General features: G+C 37.3%; 1 protein-coding gene across 1 annotated transcript; it reads right to left on the reverse strand.

Annotated features, from left to right (window-relative positions):
* Window positions 1–5,908: 5,908 nt before the first annotated feature.
* Window positions 5,909–10,078, reverse strand: LOC126799027 (protein LIKE COV 2-like). Its single transcript, XM_050526139.1, has 7 exons — window positions 9,911–10,078; window positions 9,440–9,492; window positions 9,246–9,355; window positions 8,481–8,648; window positions 7,702–7,799; window positions 6,882–7,008; window positions 5,909–6,254 (listed from the first exon to the last, which is right to left on the reverse strand). The coding sequence occupies exons 1-7, from the start codon at window positions 10,025–10,027 to the stop codon at window positions 6,154–6,156; spliced, it is 774 nt and encodes a 257-aa protein (XP_050382096.1). The 5' UTR covers window positions 10,028–10,078; the 3' UTR covers window positions 5,909–6,153.
* Between the last annotated feature and the right edge of the window lie 12,729 nt (window positions 10,079–22,807).

Consider the following 22,807-nt stretch of genomic DNA (forward strand, 5'->3'; position numbering starts at 1 on the left):
TCAATGAGTGTGTCATATAATGAAGATGTGTGGAGCTCTTGGTCCATCTTGCAAGCAAATTGGAATATACCACATTGTAAAATGGAGACTCCTCTTCATATTCCTTGCATTCTTCCTTATAGATAGGAACCTTCACTTCTTCAATCATGGTATCCCACCACTCATATACCTTGTGAAGACATGGCTCATCCGTGTCACATCTTCTAAGCGTCGCATATATAGGTAATGTAAAGGAAAAGATATAGTCAATTTTCATCCATCATTCATTATTTATAATGTAATCACTTACCGCCGTTACTTTTCCCACATCATCATCTTTATAATTATCTCATTCATCACTAATCACCATGTGTTGTAGATTTTGCTTAATCTTCTTAAACCCCTTAAGCATTACAACAACGGATGCAAAACGTGTCTCGGCAACCGATAACATCTTCAATGGAGAATGTCGATTGAACATAGCCAACCTCATACCATGGTTCATGATGAAATTCTTAATAAAATACACATCATCGTCAATTTGACTAATCCAATTACATTTATCATAAGCTGTCCTATTAGACACAATTGAGCTAGGTGTGCATATGTTCTTTAAAACAAGGTTAAGTGTATGCACCACACATGGAGTCCAAAATATATGTGGGAATCTAGCATTAATAATAGCTCTTGCAGCATTACAATTACTTGCATTATCAGTGATTACTTGGACTACATGTTGTGGATCAATCTCCAAGATAGTATTAATGAGCAAGTCTGAAATGAAGTGCTTGTCTTTGGATTCTCCTTCACAATTTTCAGCTCTCAAGAACATAGGTCCACTCTCACAAGCTGTCATGACATTAATAAGTGGTCTTTTTTAGTGTCGGACCACCCATCACTACACACACTAACCCCATTTGCATTCCATGTGAGCTTAATCAATTCTAACAACCTCTCAATGTGGTTTCCTTCTTTCTCTAGAAGAATTGTCCGCAATGCATTGTAACCAGGTGGACGGTAACCGGCAATTGGACAAGCACATGCCCGGTTGAATGCATGAATGTAGTGAGGATTTTTGGCGAGATTAAAAGACAAGACACAGGTATAAAACATCCTTGCTATTTCATCATCTAATTGCTCTCTAGCACCATTATTGAACGTTTTTTCAAGCGGTCCACTCACTCCATTCCTCTTCTTAGAAGTGTCCACCACTATATCATCAAGCAAATCTAGCCCAACTCTAAATGTACTTCCACACGAAGAAACTTCCTTGCTTGATGAAGTGAGAGGAACTGATTTAAGTCTGGCCATTTTCTTACTTAACTCATGTGATTCCATCAAAGTCGTAAGCTCCATAACGTGACCCATGGAACTTTATCCCAGAAAAACTACACTTCCACTCACAATTCCCACTTTGTCCCTTCTTAGCTTCACTGATAATTGTTACATATTGTCACAAGGGAGAACCCTTGTTATTATCTCCAACACCACCTTCATCCTCACCCACAGGTGAGTTAGCAGACGATGGACCACTCATTATGTATTAAATTGAATATATGAATCACTCATGTTGTATTGAACTATTAATTATATAAATGATGAAAGATTATTTTAAAAGACATGAGACAAGCTTAAAAGTTAAAAGTGTTCCATATATAATGAAAAATATGTATGAAGTTAGCACATTAATTTCAAAATGTTTACTATTAGTAATTAAAGGCTGGTGTATGGCTTGGAGAAACTTTTGTAAAACATTAAGCTTTCATTAATCTTGATGTGTACCTTAACCTCCTATATGCCCCCATACAAGATTACAAGGTTCCCAAATGAAAAGTTTAACAGGAGATGGTTTTTTGAATTAGCAGCAGAGACAAAAGAGAGAAGATTTTGTACTAACTTCCTATTGATGTAAAGTATTCAATTATTTAATCATGTATGATCAGTGAACTGTTAAATGAACTGTTATGATCTTCAGTTTTATACTAAGGATGTTGGATGATATCTTAAGTCCATTCCAAGTTCCCATTTGACATTATACAGTGCCACCAAACCATAGGCCAAACAGAACAGATTAGACCTTTTGGCAACCTTTAAGATAAATTTCATTAGCTTCATTCTTAGGAGAAAGACAAACAATGATATCCCACTAGTTTATCCAATTTTTGGCATTACTTATATAGGAAAGTACTTGTCTTCTGTAAAATAAACTCGCAATCATGTGAACTACTTGAAAAACTTGGGAAAAAAATGACACACTTATGCTTTATGTAGAGTTGTTGACAATAGTTCACATTCTATTTGTTTTAGACTTGTAGCTTATACATATAATACAAAGGATTGAATTTCAAAGGCTGAGAGTAATACCCGAATACTTGTCAGATGATTCGATGGGGTGTTGGTCTGTAGCTAGTAATATAGTAGGTTGAATAACTTGAACACATAAGAGCCAGATATTTGGAAGTTGGTCCCCCCTGTCATTCACAGCTGCTGGAAACATTTTTAAAGAATGCCAAAAGGAAGATTTAAGTGAACTTAAATTAATAAAAGGTTCAGAAATACCAATAATAGCAGGTTTGTATTTGCGAACCATCTTACTCAAGACTCGACGAGTGGGGGCGTTGCCCATACCGCGAGCATTCCAAAAAATGATCTTCATAGGTTGAGGCGTGAGGTGGGAACCCTGCTACGGGCAGGGTAACGGTCCAAAGCTTGTTCTTGTAGTAAATTCTCACGCATTTTCTTTTTTTGCTTCTTTTGCTGGGATCTAGAAAGAACAACAGTCATACATTCCTCCGGCTCACGAACCACAGTTGCATTGTCTTCTGTCCTCGTTGAGGAGGTGGGGAATGAGCCCTCAACATCATCTAAAGCCTCATTAGTAACCACCATTGAGTTCTCTACATTAAGGGTCTGAGCATTTGGCCCCTGGAACACTTGATCTGACAATTGCTCAATTAATTCATTAGCAGCCCCCACAATAGCTCCTAAGCTAGAATGACAAACTCATTTTCACTAGAAGTAGGAGTACATGGCCTTGGAACCAAAGCTCTATCATCTTTAATAGTTCTCCATTCATCAATGTTTCTCTCATTGTCTCCAATAGTTCTTCCTTCATCAGTGTCTCTCGATTCAAAATTCATCCTTTCATCAACTTGTGCTATCATTGTACATGTTTATGTATGTGATGTAACCGTACCATTAATTTCAGTTGGACTAACAGATGGTTGAGTCTCTATACTTTGATCATTTGAAACCTTCTCTTTTTACTCTGTATTCTTGTCGAACCTTTGGTTTCGAAATCGGCTTCTCAGAATGACGAGGCTTTGGATCACCTTGTAATTGTCTACAACGATCGGCCATATGTCCAGCCATACCACAATGAGTGCACATATTCTCATAAACAATCTCAATAGGAAAACAATGTGCCTCATGCCGAATCAGTGAAAATTGTGCGTCTTTGGAAGGTTGGTGCCTTTGTATATACTTCACTGCTTTACCCTCTCTTCTGCTCTCTAGAACATGTTTCAATCATCTGCATTGATTTGTGAAGCCTTGAACCTTTACATGTTTGGCACTGCTTCACAAACTTAAGGCCCCAGCTAGAGGCAATGGAACTGAGTATTAAAGAGTATAAAGGTTGAGACTGAGTTGATTAAAGAGTATGAAGAGATAATCAAAATCTGGTGATGACTTGTTACAAAATGGTGATGGGTAGGATTACCTAATTTTTCCACACCACCACTTTCACCAGGAGAAAGAAAATTAAAATGGAGGGATTATTGAATCATGCTGGAATTTAGTTCAATGATAGCTCTTATACCAAGTGTATCACTGTTGAATTCTTTACTGATATCCTCTCACTTCTACTCTCTAGAGCAAGTTTCTTTCATCTGCATTAATTTGTGAAGCCTTCAACCCTTACACGTTTTGCAGAGCCTTAAATAGTTCAATTCAATCTTCTGCATTTTGTAAGTCTTGGTTTTAGAACTTAAGGCTCCTTGCTAGAGTATAATGGTTGAGGTTGAGTTTATGATAATCAGAGTACTAAAGATAATTAGACACTCGACGCAGTCTCGCACACTGCTAAGTAATAGATGCATGATGGATCCCACTGTCACATGTATACATTTCACAGGTTTTGATTTTGGGTGTCTTTCTCTTGAAGCCTATCAAACTCGAGTTTGAGAAAATTTATTATCGATATCTCCTCAATAGCAAAAAGAGATATGCTGGTTTGTTTTAGACAAATCCAGACAAGTTCGACAAAATGGATACCAAAGGGAAAAGGTTAATAATGACTTAAATCCCTTTTTCCTCCGAGTATTTTTTTTCTATATATTACTAATTCATAATTCCTATATGGCAGGCATCGAAACAGTGCAGAGAGACAATTGCTTATTCGTAAACAACCTGGTAACGAGTGCTTGCACAAAGTATTCATTGACAGAGATATTCCTGGGGTAGTCCAGTGTCAAGAACACTGTCTATGTCTGATCTTCTTATGAACCGCATGGGTCTGTCACTTTGGTTATAGAAACATTGGTGATGCCCCCTTCTCTTGGGGTTGATGAACCACTTTGTATGGTGTTTTGGTTCTCCATGCTGGATATTGAGTGATTTCTTGTTCATTAGTCCCACAATTTCTAATGTTATAAAGCAACAAGGTTGTCATTTGGTCCCTTAAAATTAAGGGTCTCTGACTTGAGAGAATGATTTTTCACTCTAGAGCAGTGAACCTGATAAGAGTAGTCCCGATTGGTCCTTCACATATGTTGCCCATATGAATCAAAACGTAACTTGCAAACATTTTGGTCTCAAGTCATTATGCCTGAACTTGAGGTTCCAAGAAACAAGTCATTGACTGCCCAGATTGTGCCTTCTCGAAATGTCAGATTTATGATAATAAATTTGCTGGCCTTATCGAATTATGTTCATAAGATTATTACCACTCAAGTGATCTTGCCCAGCTTGAGGTGTTGATAAAGGAGCTCAGTGAGCCGGTGTTTTGATCCTTTCGGATACATGACTTTGGAACAGATAAGAATAATGAGATGGAAGTTTTGCCAACGAAATTATGGGTTTGCTTGCATGTCATCGAATTGGTTCTAGTGTCTGAGGGATCAAAACAGTTGCTGATTAATATCGAATTATTTCAAGTGCTGAGGGATAGTATCAGTCGTTTGATAACCTTTACTACAAAATCTTTCAAGTTTCCACATAAGGAAGTCAATCACTGTATGAAAGTCTATATTCCTTTGGGTTTTGCTGGACATTGTCTGAGATGTTCAGACCGAATGATTGTTATCCGCAAATGCCGAAGGCATTTCTTTGTTACACATTTATAGAGAACATAAGTTACAAATTAGGATTCATAAATGTGAAACTTATATCTCAGGTTTTCAGAAATGTACATTAGTGGAGAAGTGTGAAATAGTCTCATGGTCTGTTTAGAAGCTGATATTTGTAATGTACTTTCCACTATTTTGATTGGGTTGAAGTTGAGAGGATGGTAACATCTTTAAATTTGAACAAATAAGTGCTGGAAAGGCATCAAGTTGAACAACACTCCATTTCTTGAGCTCAATCAGAAAATTGGCAGTTCATTGAAGCTTCAAATACCCAATTCTCATGTAAGTTTGTATAAGCCGAAGGTGGACTAGAAAAACGATGGCTTTGAGGAGGTTCTTTATACAAGCAAACTGAGCCTAACAAAGCCAAGGGGTGAATTGGTTTAGTCTTCAATGATGTATCACAACTCACAAGCAGGTTCTAAAGGGTCTGTTTACACAGTTCTTTAAACATCCAAGTTGATTTTCTATGAATGCTAATTGTGATAATAGTTGGCGCGTAAATCACGTAATTATCACATCACAAACAAGATGCAGGAATTGTACACATTGTATTGTAAATTTGTAACTGGGAGGCTCAATAAATTTATATATACTTTAAGAAAATCATTTGGTTCTATAAATTAACACATGCATAATTAAATGGTATACAAATGGCACTTCCAAACATCAGCATCACTACAACATCAAAAGAGACAATTATTTCATCATAAAGCCTACTATTATGAACAACCTAACCTCATAGTTCCAGCACATAGACAAGACTTTGATGCTTCGTACATAGTGGAGAATTCTAATCTTACCGGGAGTCTCTTGTTTGATGACATCACTTTATTCTGTTCAAAGGAATTTTATCACTCTGTTGGGTAACCCTTTCTTGAGGAGAAATGATTTGGGGCATTGTCATACCCCCGGAAACAATGATCTCTGCAATATTGACAGAAAACAAAAACCATTATATTGATGCATTCTCTTTTGCCAGTACACAATAGGAAGGAAAACACCATACAATAGCAGACCAACCAACTCAGATGTGCATCTTTTAAGGACAACAACAACAATTACATCTACACAGTATTCACCATCCAATTTTTAGTTTTATAAGTACTGAAAAACTGTTTGCCCACTGTTTCAGGTGGGCAAACCTGGAGTGCAGAGAGCTCAACCTCGTCCATCACAAGAACATGGAAGTCATGGTCGGTCTAAAGCGATCTAGAAGAACTGTATTCGGAGGCTATGCTGCTAATGGTGAAACCACCCACAAGGGATAACTAACCCAGGTAGTTTCAAGAAAACAAAATAATAAATCATGTGCCTTTGTCCTCCCTCTAATTTTTTTTCCTAGTTCCACACTCCCACCCTTTAATGCAGCCAACAGCATGGGTCAATTAAACTATCCCTTATGAAATCCAGGCATATTTGTAAATACTAAATAGCATTGCAATGTAGAATGTTAGATATGGCTTGGCAATCAGTCTTTGCCTCCTTTTACACAAAAGAAAATCAATAAACAAAGATGCATATGTTCACAATACAACGATACGGTAAACATACCTATGCCTTCTCGGATAGACAGATTTGGTCTTAAGATATCCTTGGAGTTAACAAGAAATATATCACCTATATATAGATGATTTGTTGGGACAAAAACACTACACAACTCTTCATCTTCGTTATCCCTCTGACAAGAAAAGAAAAAAGAAAAAGGACAAAGAAAACAAAATATTAGCAATTGTTCGACACATCAAACTAAAAGAGAGTACTTGAGATACTTGGTGGCTAGTCAAAAGAGCCTAAAGCCCAAGGTTATTTATTCTGTTGGAATAAAGGAAAATAATCCTCTAGGACACCAATTTTATCAATGGAATTTCCGATACAAAAGTAACACACCTTAGAATAAAGCCATTTTCAATATAATCATCTTTTTGTCTGGTAAATGGTATGAATGATGATATACAAAGAAAGTAAGGAGATATGCCTTTTGATTTTAAGTCCCTAGTATTCACCACATTCTACTAGAAATATAACATTTAAAGTTCGCCACCTGAGAGATTCCCGAGGCAGATCATTAGTTCCAACTATGTTCCACAGATGCTTATATTGAGAAATTGTCAATGGCCTACAATACCAACATTAATGCAAAACACCTGACATGGGTATCCTTCAGGAGTTTAGGATCTTTTATAACCATTTCTAAGTTACTGTTTGTTTGACTGTAATATTAAGTTCTTGCTTTTATCCAAGTGAATTGAAAAGTCAGAGATGTTTAAACATATTTTTTTTTACTGGGAAAGCTATGCACTTGGAATACAGAATATCACCCATGAGACTACTTTAGACAGGAAACAAATGGACAGAAACATAAAATGAGAACCTGAAGGGTAACGGTTGATGTGATAAACCCAAATGCATATTCACCAACACGTGGGTGACGGATAATTGCTACCTCTTTAAAAGCTGTGGTATTTTGGTCTGTAAGGAAAATGTAGTCTCAGCCCAAAATCCAAATAAAACCATATTGCAGTAACTACATTGTTCTGATAAAAGTCATAATACCATTCATTCAAATAAACCGATCAACACTAATAGATTGTTCTTAATCCAATGAAGGAAAATATGGATATTAATATTCTGGTTTACTATGTCACTGCAAAAGTACATGTGCTCTAATAAAACCAAAAATTTCGTTTGCTTTTACATACAGAAAAATTTCTTGCTAACTTTACTGTAATTAGTCACTTTAAACTGATTAACAATAATAGAATGTACTTAATTCAAATGAAGGCAAACATGGGGACTGATGTTCTCGTTTACTATGTCATTGTAAAAGTACATTTGCTCTGACATCCCTGCAGAAGTACATGTGTTCTGTAATTACATCTTTTTAATCTTCTTTTATCTTTCACAATTGACGCGAAGCAGACGTTTAGAATGTGGTTTCTCTCTAATTATGATGATCCTATTTTCACTTATTCAGGCTCAAAAACAGATGTTCTTTTTAAAGCAAATACAATGACTTTTTGGCCGCATGTTACGTAATATAAGCATGCAGTTCCCACAACTTCTTCCTACTGCATTTAAGTACTTATTCATTTTCTCTTCATGCCATAAAATGCAGTCACTAAGCATAAACAAAAATAGATAATGTATAACCTGGAGAAATTGCGGCACTAATTTGTTTGGAGGCGGAGTAGATATGCTTAACAAAAGGCATTTTCTTTATAATCCATTCTCCCACAGAGATAACAGTGGCACCCATCCATGAGGAAACAAAGATACCAACAAAGAATACGAAAAGTAAGGATGTGATAAATCCAAGTCCTGCATCACAAATGAAGAGCCTTAAGACACACATGGGATTTTCATCAATCAGTAAAGAAACCAAAACAAACTGTGTAAAGAAAGAATAATTAATAAGGGACACTGGGAAGAAAACATGGTTTTCCTAGATATGTGAAAGTACAAAGATCATTTGACTTATTAGGAATGTTTCCTACACAAACCATACTCAGCACCAAGCCAATGAAACCCCCAGTCTTCCCCCAAGTGACATGCCGTGCATAGACTAACTACCGTTTGGAATTAAATCATCATAGAATGCGGCCTGCGTCTGTAATCTACTTGACATTAGAACTTAAGCTCTTCAGATTTCAACAACAGCCAGTCTTTCCTAAATGACATGCTCAGTGACCAATGATATGTTTGCTGCACTACCCACAACCTTCATAGTAATTTGGCAAACCTTCCTATCTCAAAATCAAAATTGATGTTCTCAATAGAGAAAACTAACCCAGTTTTACTTAAAAGTTATTTAACCAACAAATTAATAAAAATGGTATTATCAAGTCTTTGGCCGTTTACCTCACTTTTCAAAATAGGGTCTGAATAAAGAACACTAATTATACAGCCATAACTTACCAAATATCTCAATGCCAAGCTGCTCGTAGAGTGGGCTGAAGAACCCATCAACAAACTGGATAAACCACCACGTAACAAAGAATGTAACCGCAACAGGAAACAGAACTACACTGCAAACAATTCAACACGACTCTAAGCTTAGTAAAATCTGATAAAGAACCAAACACCTGAACACGATAGTTAACTCTACTTACATTCCGGTCATAAACTTCTTCGACACCCAACTCTGGAGAACAAAGCAACAAGCCTGAAAACAATCGGAGAACAACATTACATGCATGACAAGATTACAACATTAGTCCCGATCAGTAAAACTAGGAACACATTCGCCGCAGATTGTTGGACATTGAAGTACGAGGTGTATGCGTTGGCAAATTGTCGGACATTATAATCTGAACTCGAGTGAACAGCATTAGCTCGAATCAAATCTTAAATTTCACTAACAAACGTAGATTTCGGAAAAATAGAACAGTAAATAATGTAGTTAGATTTAGACTCTGAAACAAACTGGATTCTGTTTCATCGTAACTACACACAAATCCATAACTGAAGACTGGTTTCCAAATTGGGAGGACTCAACTTAAATTTTAAGAGATGAATCAGGGGAGTTTGGATGAGATCGGAGTAGGGTGACCGTACACGTGGAGGAGGAGAAGGAAGGGTACCTTGCGAGTGGAGGAATTGGGAGAGCTAGGGGGAGACTTGGCCGGGTCTTCGGGATCGGGACCGCCGTTCTCAGCTTGACTAAGTGGGATCGACGCCGACTCCTTTTCTTCCGCCATTTTTGTCTCTGAGAGAGAGAGAGAGAGAGAGAGAGAGAGAGAGAGAGAGAGAGAAAGAGAGAGGTTATGAGTTACGACCAAAGAGGAGTGAGAATGAGGGGTTTAGGTGGTGATTACAATGAGAGGGTATTTGGTGTAAACTGTACTGTTTAAGCAACACTATGGTTGGATTGCAACGAAAGCAATGGCATGGGCGTGTGAATTTGTAACGCTAGTTTTTGCCTATGAGAAATTTTGAAAAATAGCCATATTTCATGAGTTAAGTAACCTTATCGAAAGATTAAAAAAAATCAAAAATATCCATCTATCAACTACGAAAGCACTTGATTTGAATTCCAAATAAGGCCATTATATACCAACAATACAAATACATCTTGAGCACAACAAGAGTGTGAGACGAAACAACCTCTTCAAATTAGCATTGTGACTATGACTAAAAATTAATATATATATATATATATATATATATATATATATATACATGCATTCTCTTATCATATCAGGAAACACAAATTTGCATTACACTCTTTTTTTTAAAAGATAATTAGTCATACACCCATCCTTGAAGCCTCATTTTCATATAAACCCACTTCCTTTTTTTTTAATCTACACCCAATTAATTATTTCAACATTCCTTATAGGTCTTGTTTTTATAAATTTTTTTGTTTTTTGTTTTGGCGCTTCACTGTTTTGTTCTTCTGGTTGAAAAATAAAAACATCTCTTACATAAGTAGTTACGACTAATAAATTTTTGTTTCCTTATATAATCCTTATTTTATGTTGTTGCCATGAACACACATTCTATATATATGCTCATTTTGTTTCTAACACAAATTTGTAGTTCTTATCTTTCTCAAATGAAGGTAGTTTTTTTTTTGAAAGATTTGCATACATATTTTTCTCAATAAAACCAAATGTTACCGCATAAAATTTAGAACGAGAGACGCAAGAGGAGGCAATCATGCATGGATGGTACTTCTCGCCTACTCTCCTAGTCATAGTTGAAGAAAGATTATTGAAAGAGAAGAACAAATTGGGAGATATGAGATCAAGAAATATAACATGATCTGGTAAAACACAGGACTCTGCTAAGTGGTAACACGATGTATAGAGTCTGACACCTGCCCGGTGCTGGAAGGTCGGAAGGACAAACGGTTCCAGGTAGCTCAGATCTAGCTAGGTTAGACGGTTCGGTCGGACTAGTGGGGGCCTATCTGGAGACATACTGAAAACCATGCCTTTCAAAAATACTTTATATGTTATGCTAAAAGTTCTTCATCTTCTTTTTAGATAATGTTGTCTTCCCTATAGGTATATTTAAACAAGACAATGTTGTCTTCCTTGTAGGTATCTTTTTTTATACTAAAAGTTCTTCATCGTAAGGTACTAGTCATCTTTTTTCTAGATTATATTGTCTTTCTTATAAGTATATTTTCATATTCCTAGATAATGTTGTTTTCCTTATAGGTATAATTAAACAAGACAATGTTGTCTTCCTTGTAGGGATATTTTTTTACGCTAAAAGTTCTTCATCGTAAGGTACTGGTCATCTTTTTTTCTATATTATATTATCTTTTTATAGGTATATTTTCTTATTCCTAGATAATGTTGTCTTCCTTATATGTATAAGTAAAAAAGACAATGGTGTCTTCCTTGTAGGTATAATTAAACAAGACAATGTTGTCTTCCTTGTAGGTATATTTTATTATGCTAAAAGTTTCTCATAGTAAGGTACTCATCTTTTTCCTATATAATCTTATCTTTCTTATAGGTATTTTCTTATTTTACCCAACTCCTAGAGGTTAAGTATATCATCAAGTGACTCCTATTAATCAGCTATATTATAACAAGTATGATGAAGTCAAACAAATATTTATGTAATTTTAGTAATAATCAATTACCTATAATGTAGGTATCAATAAATTGAGTTTTAATTATGAAATAATCTCAACCTTTTTTTGTTAGGATTGGGTAAATTAGCATGGAATCACGATTGTGGTTTTTAATTTAGGTTCATGGCATGTTTAGTAAATATTTGTAAAATTAGGTTTTGTTATCCACATCAAAATAAATTTTTAAATTAATAATTAACTTAATAAATAAGGTTGGGTGTAAAATGAAGAGGTGTGTTTAATGTAAAACATGTATACCCAATGGGTGTATATCTAAATACCTTTTTTTTAAGGATTTGCATTATACTCTTTATATGCATAAAATGATATTAATTGTCAAGGGCTTATTAAATATTTTCTATAATCATTCGCAATAAACATTGACAATCATACTCTTCCTGGAAAAACTTCATGAAGTGATTTAACGTACCCATGGCAAGCAACGCCAATGGCCTTAAAGCAATCCCTTAGTCCTTTCACCATGTCTCTCAACTTGCTAACATTTGATCCAAAGTCAATTTTATCTACAAACATAGATATAAAAATTGAGCCCGAGACCCCAGAGAAACAAAATTAAATACATTTTTTACAAACCTGATCTGATCGGACCCGGAGTCTCTGAAACTAGAGCTTGTGTTAAAACAAGCTTATCTTATTTGATAATTCAAATTTAAGTTCTTAAATTTGTGAAAGAGTACCCTTTCTTCACTAGTTGATTCCTCAAGACCTGAGCAATCTGTCTGAAAACACCAATGACCTTCTCCCCCGCATCATCCGGTTTGTCCATCTTCAACCGACGTACCCAATATGTTAACCTCCTTAAATAGAAGATGGAAACTGACAGGTTTTTCCTCTAGATGCTTGGGGTCCTTCTCGTTCTCCATAGTGATATTGACACAACCAATCGGTTGAAGACAAGAGTGGTTTGCATTGTCTCGAGGGTATCGAACCCAAGCTTTAGAGTACCAAGGGTCATGACTCCCTTCATCCTCTCAAAGGGGTAATACACCTGGGATCCATAAGGTTGATAGAAAACTCCAATGCGGTTCTCGGCCATAGCTTGACTTATAGCTTGACTCATAACTTGATTTAGTACATCATCGTTCCAGGGGTGCGGGAGATTATAATCTTCGGAGGGGTGGGATTTCCAAATATAAGTAGAGACTTCCATCTTTCGGAATCGCCCCAGGGGTTGGCAAGCTGATATCAAACATTTCTAATTCAAACATTTTATTGATTCTCCATTACTTTAAATTGCTCAAAGAAACTTCTTTATATAGCTGATATCAAAGCTTCAAAGTACTAACACTACTATAACTATCATAAATCATACGAGAGATCGATTTTCATTCATTCGTTTCAAAATTTTGAATCTATGAACACAGTATGTTATCCATGCAATATGTATGTATATATGTTTTCTCAAATATTTTCTTTTCGTATCATTTTAAATGAATGTTCATATGGTAAAACTTTGTTCTAACTTCTAAGTATCAACTTCTTTTTTACTCTATACTGCTACCTAACAAATAGAAACATACATGTTAAATTTCACATTCAACCTATGAAAGAGATTTTTGAAATAATATAATACCTAATAAACAGGTTGGTGTAAAAATCCCTATAGGAGATATCAAATATATTTAGATACGTACCTAATCATTAGGTATGTAATTAAAAAAAACCTACCAGATAGGGGAAAAGCTTATATTTCTACCTTAAATATAGGTTGCATTGATGAAATATGAACAAAATCTACCTACAAGATATAAACTTGACAATTATTCAAAAAAATGGAAAGTTTATATCACCATGAAGTAATTTTGATTTTAACTTGATTTGAATTTTAAAACCTTTTGAAATCTATATATGTAATTAAGGAAATGTTCCATTATTTCTAGTTCTAGATTTATGATGAGCAAAATAAAAACTGAAATTATTTAGGGACTATGGAAATCTATAATTAAGGTAATAAATGATAGCATAATTTCTCTATTGACTAATCACCGATGTATATCAGCTTTTAATAGTGACATTTTGTAATTATATTTAAGTGAATGTCAATAACTTGGTGAAGAATGAAGAAAAATATAGGTGTATTTCTCTTAAAATAACTTATGAAAATTGGGTTTATAATAAAATACCCCAACAATATATCATGCATTAACTGACTGCGTAAAAGAATACAAGTCGCTTCACAACTATGCACTAAACACACAAAGCAAATAATGCATAGGACGAGCTAAAAAGAAAGACAAAGAGCCAAGTCTTACTCATCCATAAAACATAGTAAAATCAAATCATTTCCCAACTTTGTATCACATACACAATATTACGTCATTTCCCAATTGTGTACCACATACACATAAGCAGACACGATGATCCGAATTCATAAAGGGATAACACACAATTAAAAAGCATGCCATGTAATCAAACTAGAGCTGTTTGACACTACATGACAACATTTGGAGAAAACTTGTGAATCTGAGAAATCTCGTCCACCTGCAAAGTATGAGAACACCAAATCAGTTCCCATCGTTATTCATCTCACAGGAAAAGCAAATGCATAACCAAATAGAACATGCTAATTCCATATAAGAATTTGTGGCCATTAATAATTTTAATATTGCCATTTAGTGGTTGATTTGCACATCTTTTGAAAATAAACTTTATAACATTCAACCAAATGCCACAACCACAATCGATCACACGGAAATAACAAAGCTATCCAAATCTGAACTCAACCTAACACTGAAGTTGACTACTTCTTGTCTCTGTCAGAAATTGTACTCGTTGTGGTATTAGATAAAACTGATTTGCATGTATGAAACTAGTGAAGTAAAATTTGTTCACTTAGGAACTAAATTGTTTAATTACAATATTTGTAATTGCTTATACAACATAATGAGTCATTTTTATAACATTAAGATCAAGACGCTAAATGGAACATATATGTTGTAGATGAATTGAATCTCCTAACATCATGTCGTATTTTGGTTATGTTAAAAGTTCCGTGTTAAAATGAAAATAGATCTTATTCTTCTACATTAATCTAGAGTCTAACATTGTTCACATACCGACAAAATCGCTTAATCATAATATTGAAACTTCTCATATGCTACAAGCCGATCATTTCATCGCATTAAAACCAAGATTGACAATACACAAAAGTATATACAACAGAAGGCTAAGCATATCTAAATTTTGAAACTTTGTAGAGATGATCTTGAATATCATACCTAAATATTTAATCACTTATGGTAAAAAAATTTGACCGAAAAAGTGTCAAAATTAGAACTTCACTATGTAATTTTCAGAGTGAATGTCCACTTTGGATATGTAATGTATATATAAATTTGTCTAACTTTGATGAAATGGTGTTAGTAACAAATGTTTTCAGCTCATTGTCCCCTTTTGTGCATACATGACTCGTGACTCTCCTATATCGATATATGGTATTCCTCGTCTAGTCTCATAAATCATTCAAATAGCCATTCAAATAACTATTCAAAAATTAGGTGAATCTCACTTGTAAATTCCAATAAAACAATCAAAGGGGCAATCTAGGGCGATTTTAAGAGTTTCGCTGTCCATTTTTAATCTTGGTATAAGGAAACTTCATCAAATAAATCAACTCATGTCACTCAATTGTTGTCCACCAACCAGAACAACATCCAAATTCATCAAAATCAAAACAACAAACGTGAATCCAAGCACAAACGTGGTGTCTGTGGGAAGTCACCAATATTGTTGATATTGTTGCTTTGGTGATATTGTTGGCGTAGCGGGATTTAGAGGTGAGTAAACTTCACTTGTTACAATTTAATTTGAGTTATTAACATAGCTCATGTGGCGACAACCTTTATAAATTATTCTAAGAATACTTTTGATTTAAAATTACATGAATTTGATCGTCTACGATTCATGTGTAAGTAAAATGAAGTTTTAATAAAATGATTTCAAAGGCTGGAGCTTGTGAACTATGATTAATGATAATTTGTTGTTATTAATATAGTATAGTTTAATTGTACATGTATAATAATGGTAATAATAATATACATATAAAGTAACTATATTATATTCTCCATTGTTATTGTTGCAAATTGTTTGTTATTGGCGGATGAGATCGAAAGGGAAAAAAATGTATCTTCTGGTAATTTGTATGAATTGTGGTTGATTGTTTATTATTGGCGGATGAGACCGGAATGAAAGAAAATGTACCTTCCGGAAAATTGGTTTATTGGCATGATGTGGTTATGTTATGATGTTGTGAGAGTTGTTTGGTTTTGTTTTGATTCAATATTATCATGGACATGATTGATTTTATTGTACGAGTTAATTTAACATTTTGAGTCATGTTAAAATATTTTATGGTATTTGGACCTGGGTCACAGTTGTGACATGAGATAATGAATCGGGAACCAAGCCTTTGGCCGGGTGATTGGTTACGATCAGTTAGAGATTTAGTCTGTCTGTCGTTGCACGACATGAGGGGTAAACTAATGGGGTTACCTGGGTCTCATGAGTTGTTAGTCTTTCTTGTTGGATGAATGTGATGATGTAGATTACCGTTTTATGATTCTTTGACATACATAGTAAATTATTAATTTGTGTATATTGACATGGAATGCAATTTGAGTACATGTTTTTATTGTTTACTCATACAAGCTTCTAGAGTTTACCGGGTTGTTTGTTTATAACCCGGTGCACTAATTCAATGGTGTAGGGATTATACTTGCAGGTGATGATTAGCAGGTTAAGAGGTCGTGTGTTGGAGTAGCTTTTGGTGCCGATAGAGCTTTGTTCTATTTATAGATTTTGGTGAGCTCCAAGTGAGCATTACATTTACCATGTATTCACTTGTTTATTTAATGGTGAGGTAATTCTCGGTTAGGTTGAGTTGTATGATTCAAACTCAGTTTTTAATATCCAGGATAATTGTAAGATAAATGTTATTTAGCAAAAATTATTTGGATTTGTCACATCTTGAATTTGAAATTTTATCATTTTAAATTAGGGGTCATGACATGTTGGACGAGCAATAGTGAAATAATAACCCCAGTCGGAACATGGGTGTCGCGGTGGTATCTTTGCTATCAGTTTGGTGTGGGTTCGCGTCGGATCTGCATCGGTTTTGACCAAATCGGTTTAGATAGTGGGAAGTTTGGAAATCAAAATTATTTTGATAAACCAATTACTCTGTTTGATTTAAAATTAAAATAATTGTAAAATTCGTGGAAATATACAAAGTACATGCATCATGTATAAACCTATCAAAGCAATCAAATCCCAAGTCCCCACTAATAGGTTCACTCACTATAAAGGGTTGCTTGCAAGAAAGGATTTGTAGATTTACTCAATTTGAACAAGATTTTAACGGAAAAGGAAAGTTGAAAAATGAAAGTGTAGAATTAAAGTTGCAGAGGAAAATAGATAAGAGAATTAACTAGACTTATTTGATATTTCATTCATACTCAAAGTAGCATACAACACAGTTAAATAGAAAGCTACAGTTGAAAGACTTGGGCCATGAACTTGTATTATAGATGGGCTAGGTTACTTAGTTAGGTCATATCAACTCCCACCCCCTTAAGTAGCAGCTTGGCCACGAGTGCAAACTGTGGAAATGTCTTCACAATGAACTCTGCATCATGCCAAGTAGAGTATGTTGCATGCATACCATCCCATTGCACAAGCCATTGAGTCACTGGTTTTTTGTGTCTGCGAATGACCTGTATATCCAACACGCACTTTGGTTTCCAATCAATCAACTTTGTAGCATCATACTGCGGCAGAGAAGCGGAGACAATGATGTTTTCCCCAATGTGTTTCTTCAACAGTGACACATGGAAAACCAGATGTAACTTCGAGGATGGGGGAAGTTCGAGCTTGTAAGCTACTGATCCGACCTTGGCAGCAATATTGAATGGACCATAGTAGCGGGGGGAAAGTTTGTGACTGGGGCAGTGCACAAGTGATCTCTACCAATACGGTTGGAGCTTTAGGTAGACCCAGTCACCTACAACAAACACTTTTTCACTACGGTGTCGATCAACTTGTTGTTTCATATGGTTTTGTGCAATGTTCATATTAGACTTGAGGGTTTGGAGCAACTCATCTATGTCCCTGAGGCTTTGTCCACTGCGTTGACCACTGTAGAGCCGGGCAAATACATCGAGATGGTAGGAGGAGCAGTACCATACAGAGCTTCAAAAGGCGACATCTTAATAGTGGAGTGGTATCATGTATTATACCAGTACTCCGCCCAGTGTATCAAAGAGGACCAATTCTCCGGTTTGTCTGCCACAAAGCAACGAAGATAATGTTCCACCGATCGGTTAACAACCTCCATTTGCCCATTTGATTGTGGGTAATACGCGGAGCTCCTGCAGAGTATGGTGCCTTGTAGTTTGAAAAAAGGCCTCATACAAATTGCTTAGGAAAATGGGGTCCTGATCCGAAACGATTGTTCTTGGCATTCCATGTAAACGAAACACCTCTTTTGTAAAAACTTCAGCGATAGAGGTGGCAGTGTATGGGTGAGTTACTTCCACAAAGTGTCTATACTTAGAAAGCTTGTCAATCACTACCATAATGCAATTCTTTCCATCAGAGGTTGGAAGACCATCAATAAAATCCATCGATATGTCAAACCAAACTTGTTTCGGAATAGGGAGGGGGTTCAAGAGACTTTCAGGTTTGGTAGTGTCATAGTGTTGTCGTTGGCAGACATCACAAGAGGCCACAAACTCCTTCACTGCAGCTTGAACTTTTGGCGAGTAGAAACTGCGTCCTAAACGCACCAAAGTGCAAAGATACCCAAAATGCTCACCTTGAAGGGTTGAATGAAACACATGGAGCAATTTAGAGTGGAGGTCTGAGGAATGAGGTACAAACAATCTATCTTTGTACAATAGATGGCCCTGCACATAAGAAAAAATCTTTTCTTGCCATTTTCCTTGATTGCAGAGCCTCTATTATGGACTTGGCCTCTGGATCTGTCTCACAAACTTGAACAATATGTGGTATGCAATCAACAATGGGAGCACTGATACTTTGAATTGCACATACCTCATGGCGGTGCGAGAGGAAATTCGGCACCGTATTCAATCGGCCTGGGTTGTACTTGCTCTTGTTGTCATACCCGAGCAGTTTGGCCATCCATTTTAATTGAAGAGATGTGCTAATGCATTGATCCATCATGTGGTTCAGTATTTGGTGGTATGTCACGGTAGTGAATTGATTTCCAAATATATATGGTCACCATTTTTCTACTGCCAATAGGATTGCCAACATCTCCTTCTCATATACTGAAAGTAATTAATTCTTGGCAGAGAGGGTCTTCCTGAGGTAGGCGATTAGATGATGGTCTTGTGATAAAACTGCTCTGATCCTTATGCCGCTTGCATCGGTAGTAATAGTGAATGGTTTGGAGAAGTCTAGTAAGGCGAGGACTGGGGCATGAGTGAGGTTGTGCTTGAGCATATGAAAGGCCTCCTCAACAACTTGATTCCACCTTAATTGTTAGCTTTCAACAAATATGTGAGAGGTTTTGCAATAGAGCCAAAGTGAGCAATGAACCGCTTGTAATACCCCGCTAAACCCAAAAATCCACGCATGCCTTTTAATGTTGTGGGCTTGGGCCAATCACATAAACATTGCACTTTGCTCGGATCCACTGCCACGCCTGAAGCAGAAATCACATGTCCTAGGTAGTGCACCGCTTGCTGGGCAAATGAGCATTTTTGTAACTTCACTTTGAGGCTGTTATTGGTCAGTAGCTGGAATACCTCTTCAAGGTGGTGTAGGTGTGATTCAAAGTCCCTACTATAAACAAGAATATCATATAAAAAAACAAAACTGTTTTCCGTAGGAGAGGAGCGAGTACCTCGTTCATGAGAGCTTGGAAGGTTGATGGCGCATTCGAAAAACCAAAAGGCATTACGAGAAACTCAAAGTGGTCCTCATGTGTTCGGAATGCGGTTTTATAATCATCATCCGGGTGCATGCGGATTTGATAGTAACCCGACCGTAGATCCAACTTATAAAAGTAACATGCACCATTGCGTTCATCCAATAACTCATCGACCATCAGAATTGGAAAACGATATTTTATCGTGACGGCATTAAGGGCGCGGTAATCCACACAAAAGCGCCATGTGCCCTCTTTCTTGCGGACTGGAAGCACCGGGAAAGAGAATGGGCTAGTACTCTTTTGTGAGTGGGCATACTGGTAAGGTCTCAAATTTATAGGTATTGTGTCGGGAAGGAGTGGAATGCGGTGGTCGAGATGGTGGTAATTCTGTTAACGGGGCAAACATGGTAGTGAACTTAGTCAGTAGCTTTTGTAAGGCTGGGTCTTGGTCAAGTTTGGGAAGGGAGAGATTTGGGCTAGTGGGATCGAGGGGAAGGAGGGCCATAATTTCGGCCTGGTCCAATGGAGGTGTGTTTTTTATGCCCCGAAGCACATGACAACGGTTTTGGGCTTGAAAGACCAATATCTTTTCAGCAAAGTGCATTCCCACAAAGCCCAAGGAATCCAACCAAGGACCTCTCAACAAAATATCACAACATTCCACCGCCAAGAGTGGAAATGATTGTACCAAAGTATAGTCTTGAATTGTTATTGGGGAATCAATAGCCATACTAGCCGGAGTAATACAATGGCCGGAGGCGGATTTGATGCGCATAGCTGGTGGTGGTTACACAGTACAACCCAATTTAGTTGCTACCCTTGAATTTAAGAAATTCATTGCACTCCCACAATCAATAAACACTGTAATGTGTTCACTGCCAATCAACCCTTTGAATTTTAACATATCACTCATCTTAGTTGTAGACTTGTAGTTATATAATGGAAAGAGTGGGTTTTTGTTGGGTCTGTAAGGTTGGGCTCATCTGTGTCCATTTGAGTTTGGGCTAGAGTCGGATCGGGTGTGTGTGTTGGTGGGTCAGGTTCAAGGACGACGACAATTGCTTTTTTGCAGATGTGTTTGTCGTGCCAGTTCTCATCACACTAAAAGCAGAGACCCAAGGCCCGACGTTCACCCAAGTTCTGATCGGTGTGTCTTGGTGTGGCGCTAATTGATTTTTGGTAGTGGGCTCAGTTTGAAATCGGGGATGGTTGTTTTGGCCGGTAGTGGTGTGGGATGAGTTGGAACCAGGACCACTGTATGAGCACGGAGTTTGGGACCACAAATTAGGTTTCCTGGGAACGTGCCGCCTTGAGGTCCCTATCTCTGGCCTCAAACAGCCGAGCAAGGCGTTGCGCCATTGTAAGAGTCTGAGGATCTAACGCCGTCACCATGTGTTGAATCTCTGGTTTAAGACCCCCAATAAACATTGGAAGGAGTTTATGGTTAGGCCAATTAGGAACCCGGTAAGATAACTTCGTGAACTCCGTGATGAACATAATTGTGTTGTTACAGATGGGACAACTGATCCTTGTAATCGATGGCGCTACCGCCGCCAAAGTGCTCGAGAAACGCCGACACAAAGCGCTCCCAAGAGGTGGTGGGTTTTCTGATTTCATAGGCATTCATCCAAAGCGATGCATCATGACCGAAATGAGACGCCACGGTGTTTATGCGCTCCGCCGGAGGAATCCGTTATTGGCGAAGGTACCGATTAGCCATGGCTAGCCAACCCACTGGGTCATCACCAACAAATCTTGGAAGCTCCACCTTCGGGGGACGAAATGGCTCAAGTGGGTGCTGGGAACGCACTAAGGAATAGTGGTTCGGGTAAGAGAAGGACCCCGGATGGATCTCAGAGTGTGGAGGTATGGTGGTGGTAGTGGAGTATATTGGGCCGGGAGAAAAGAATTGTGGGTTTCCAGAAAGAGAAAACTAATGTGACTAGGTTGGTTGGGTAGTGGAAATAAGAGAAAAATGATGTGAGGTGGCTGGTTGAGTAGTGGAAATAAGAAAGGAGCCAGATGAAGATGGGTGGGAGGGTGTGACTGTGTTAATAAGAGGTGGGAAGCCCGGTGGTGTATGGGGGGTGGAGGATGTGGGTTGGGTTTGTGTCGCCGAGTGAGTGGTGGCAGCCTCAGATGACGACGGACGGTTAGCCAAGCACTGGATTATCGTATTCTTCAAAGCTTCAAAACTGTTGGTCATTTGGTGCCGCATATCTATCTGTTCTTGGTGAAGAACATCAATAGAAATATGGAGATCTTTGTTTTGAGCACGAAGAAGTTCCATGTACAGTGGTGGTGGATCAGAAACAGGGTCAGGCAGGGGTGGGATTCCAGGGTGGGGTGGTGGCTGAGATGGATTTGGGTTTTGGTTGCCCCTAACGTCATGGTTCTGATACCAAATAATAGGTTCACTCACTGAAAAGGGTTGATTGCAAGAAAGGATTGACAGATTTACTCAATTTGAACAAGATTTTAACAGAAAAGGAAAGCTGAGAAACGAAAGTGCAGAATTGAAGTTGCTGAGGAAAATAGATAAAGAGAATTAACTAGGCTTAAATAGCATACAAAGCAGCAAAGTTAAAATAGCGAGCTACAGCTGAAAGACTTGGGCATGGACTTGTATTGTAGCAGATGGGCTAGGTTACTTAGTTAGGTCCTATTACCCACCACTATTATTTGATTTATTTCCTGTAATTAACCCCCCGGCCGCAACGCCACACGATCAACAAATGATTTGACTAATCAAACGGTCCACGCCACGCCAACGCAAACCGCTCTGGCGCCATAAAATATTCCCAGGGCGGGCCCACCTTCCTCCACAGAGCTCTCCTTTTCAACTCAAAATCCGAGAGAGAGAGAGAGAGAGAGAGAGAGAGGTGTACAGAGCAATCCAACTTCCTCCGCAATCTTCCAGTTTTAAGCGGGAAAATTTCAAACCCGCGGAATTTAATACGAATCCCCATTTGG

The sequence above is a fragment of the Argentina anserina genome, chromosome 1, assembly GCF_933775445.1.
Source record: "Argentina anserina chromosome 1, drPotAnse1.1, whole genome shotgun sequence".
Lineage (NCBI taxonomy): Eukaryota > Viridiplantae > Streptophyta > Magnoliopsida > Rosales > Rosaceae > Argentina > Argentina anserina.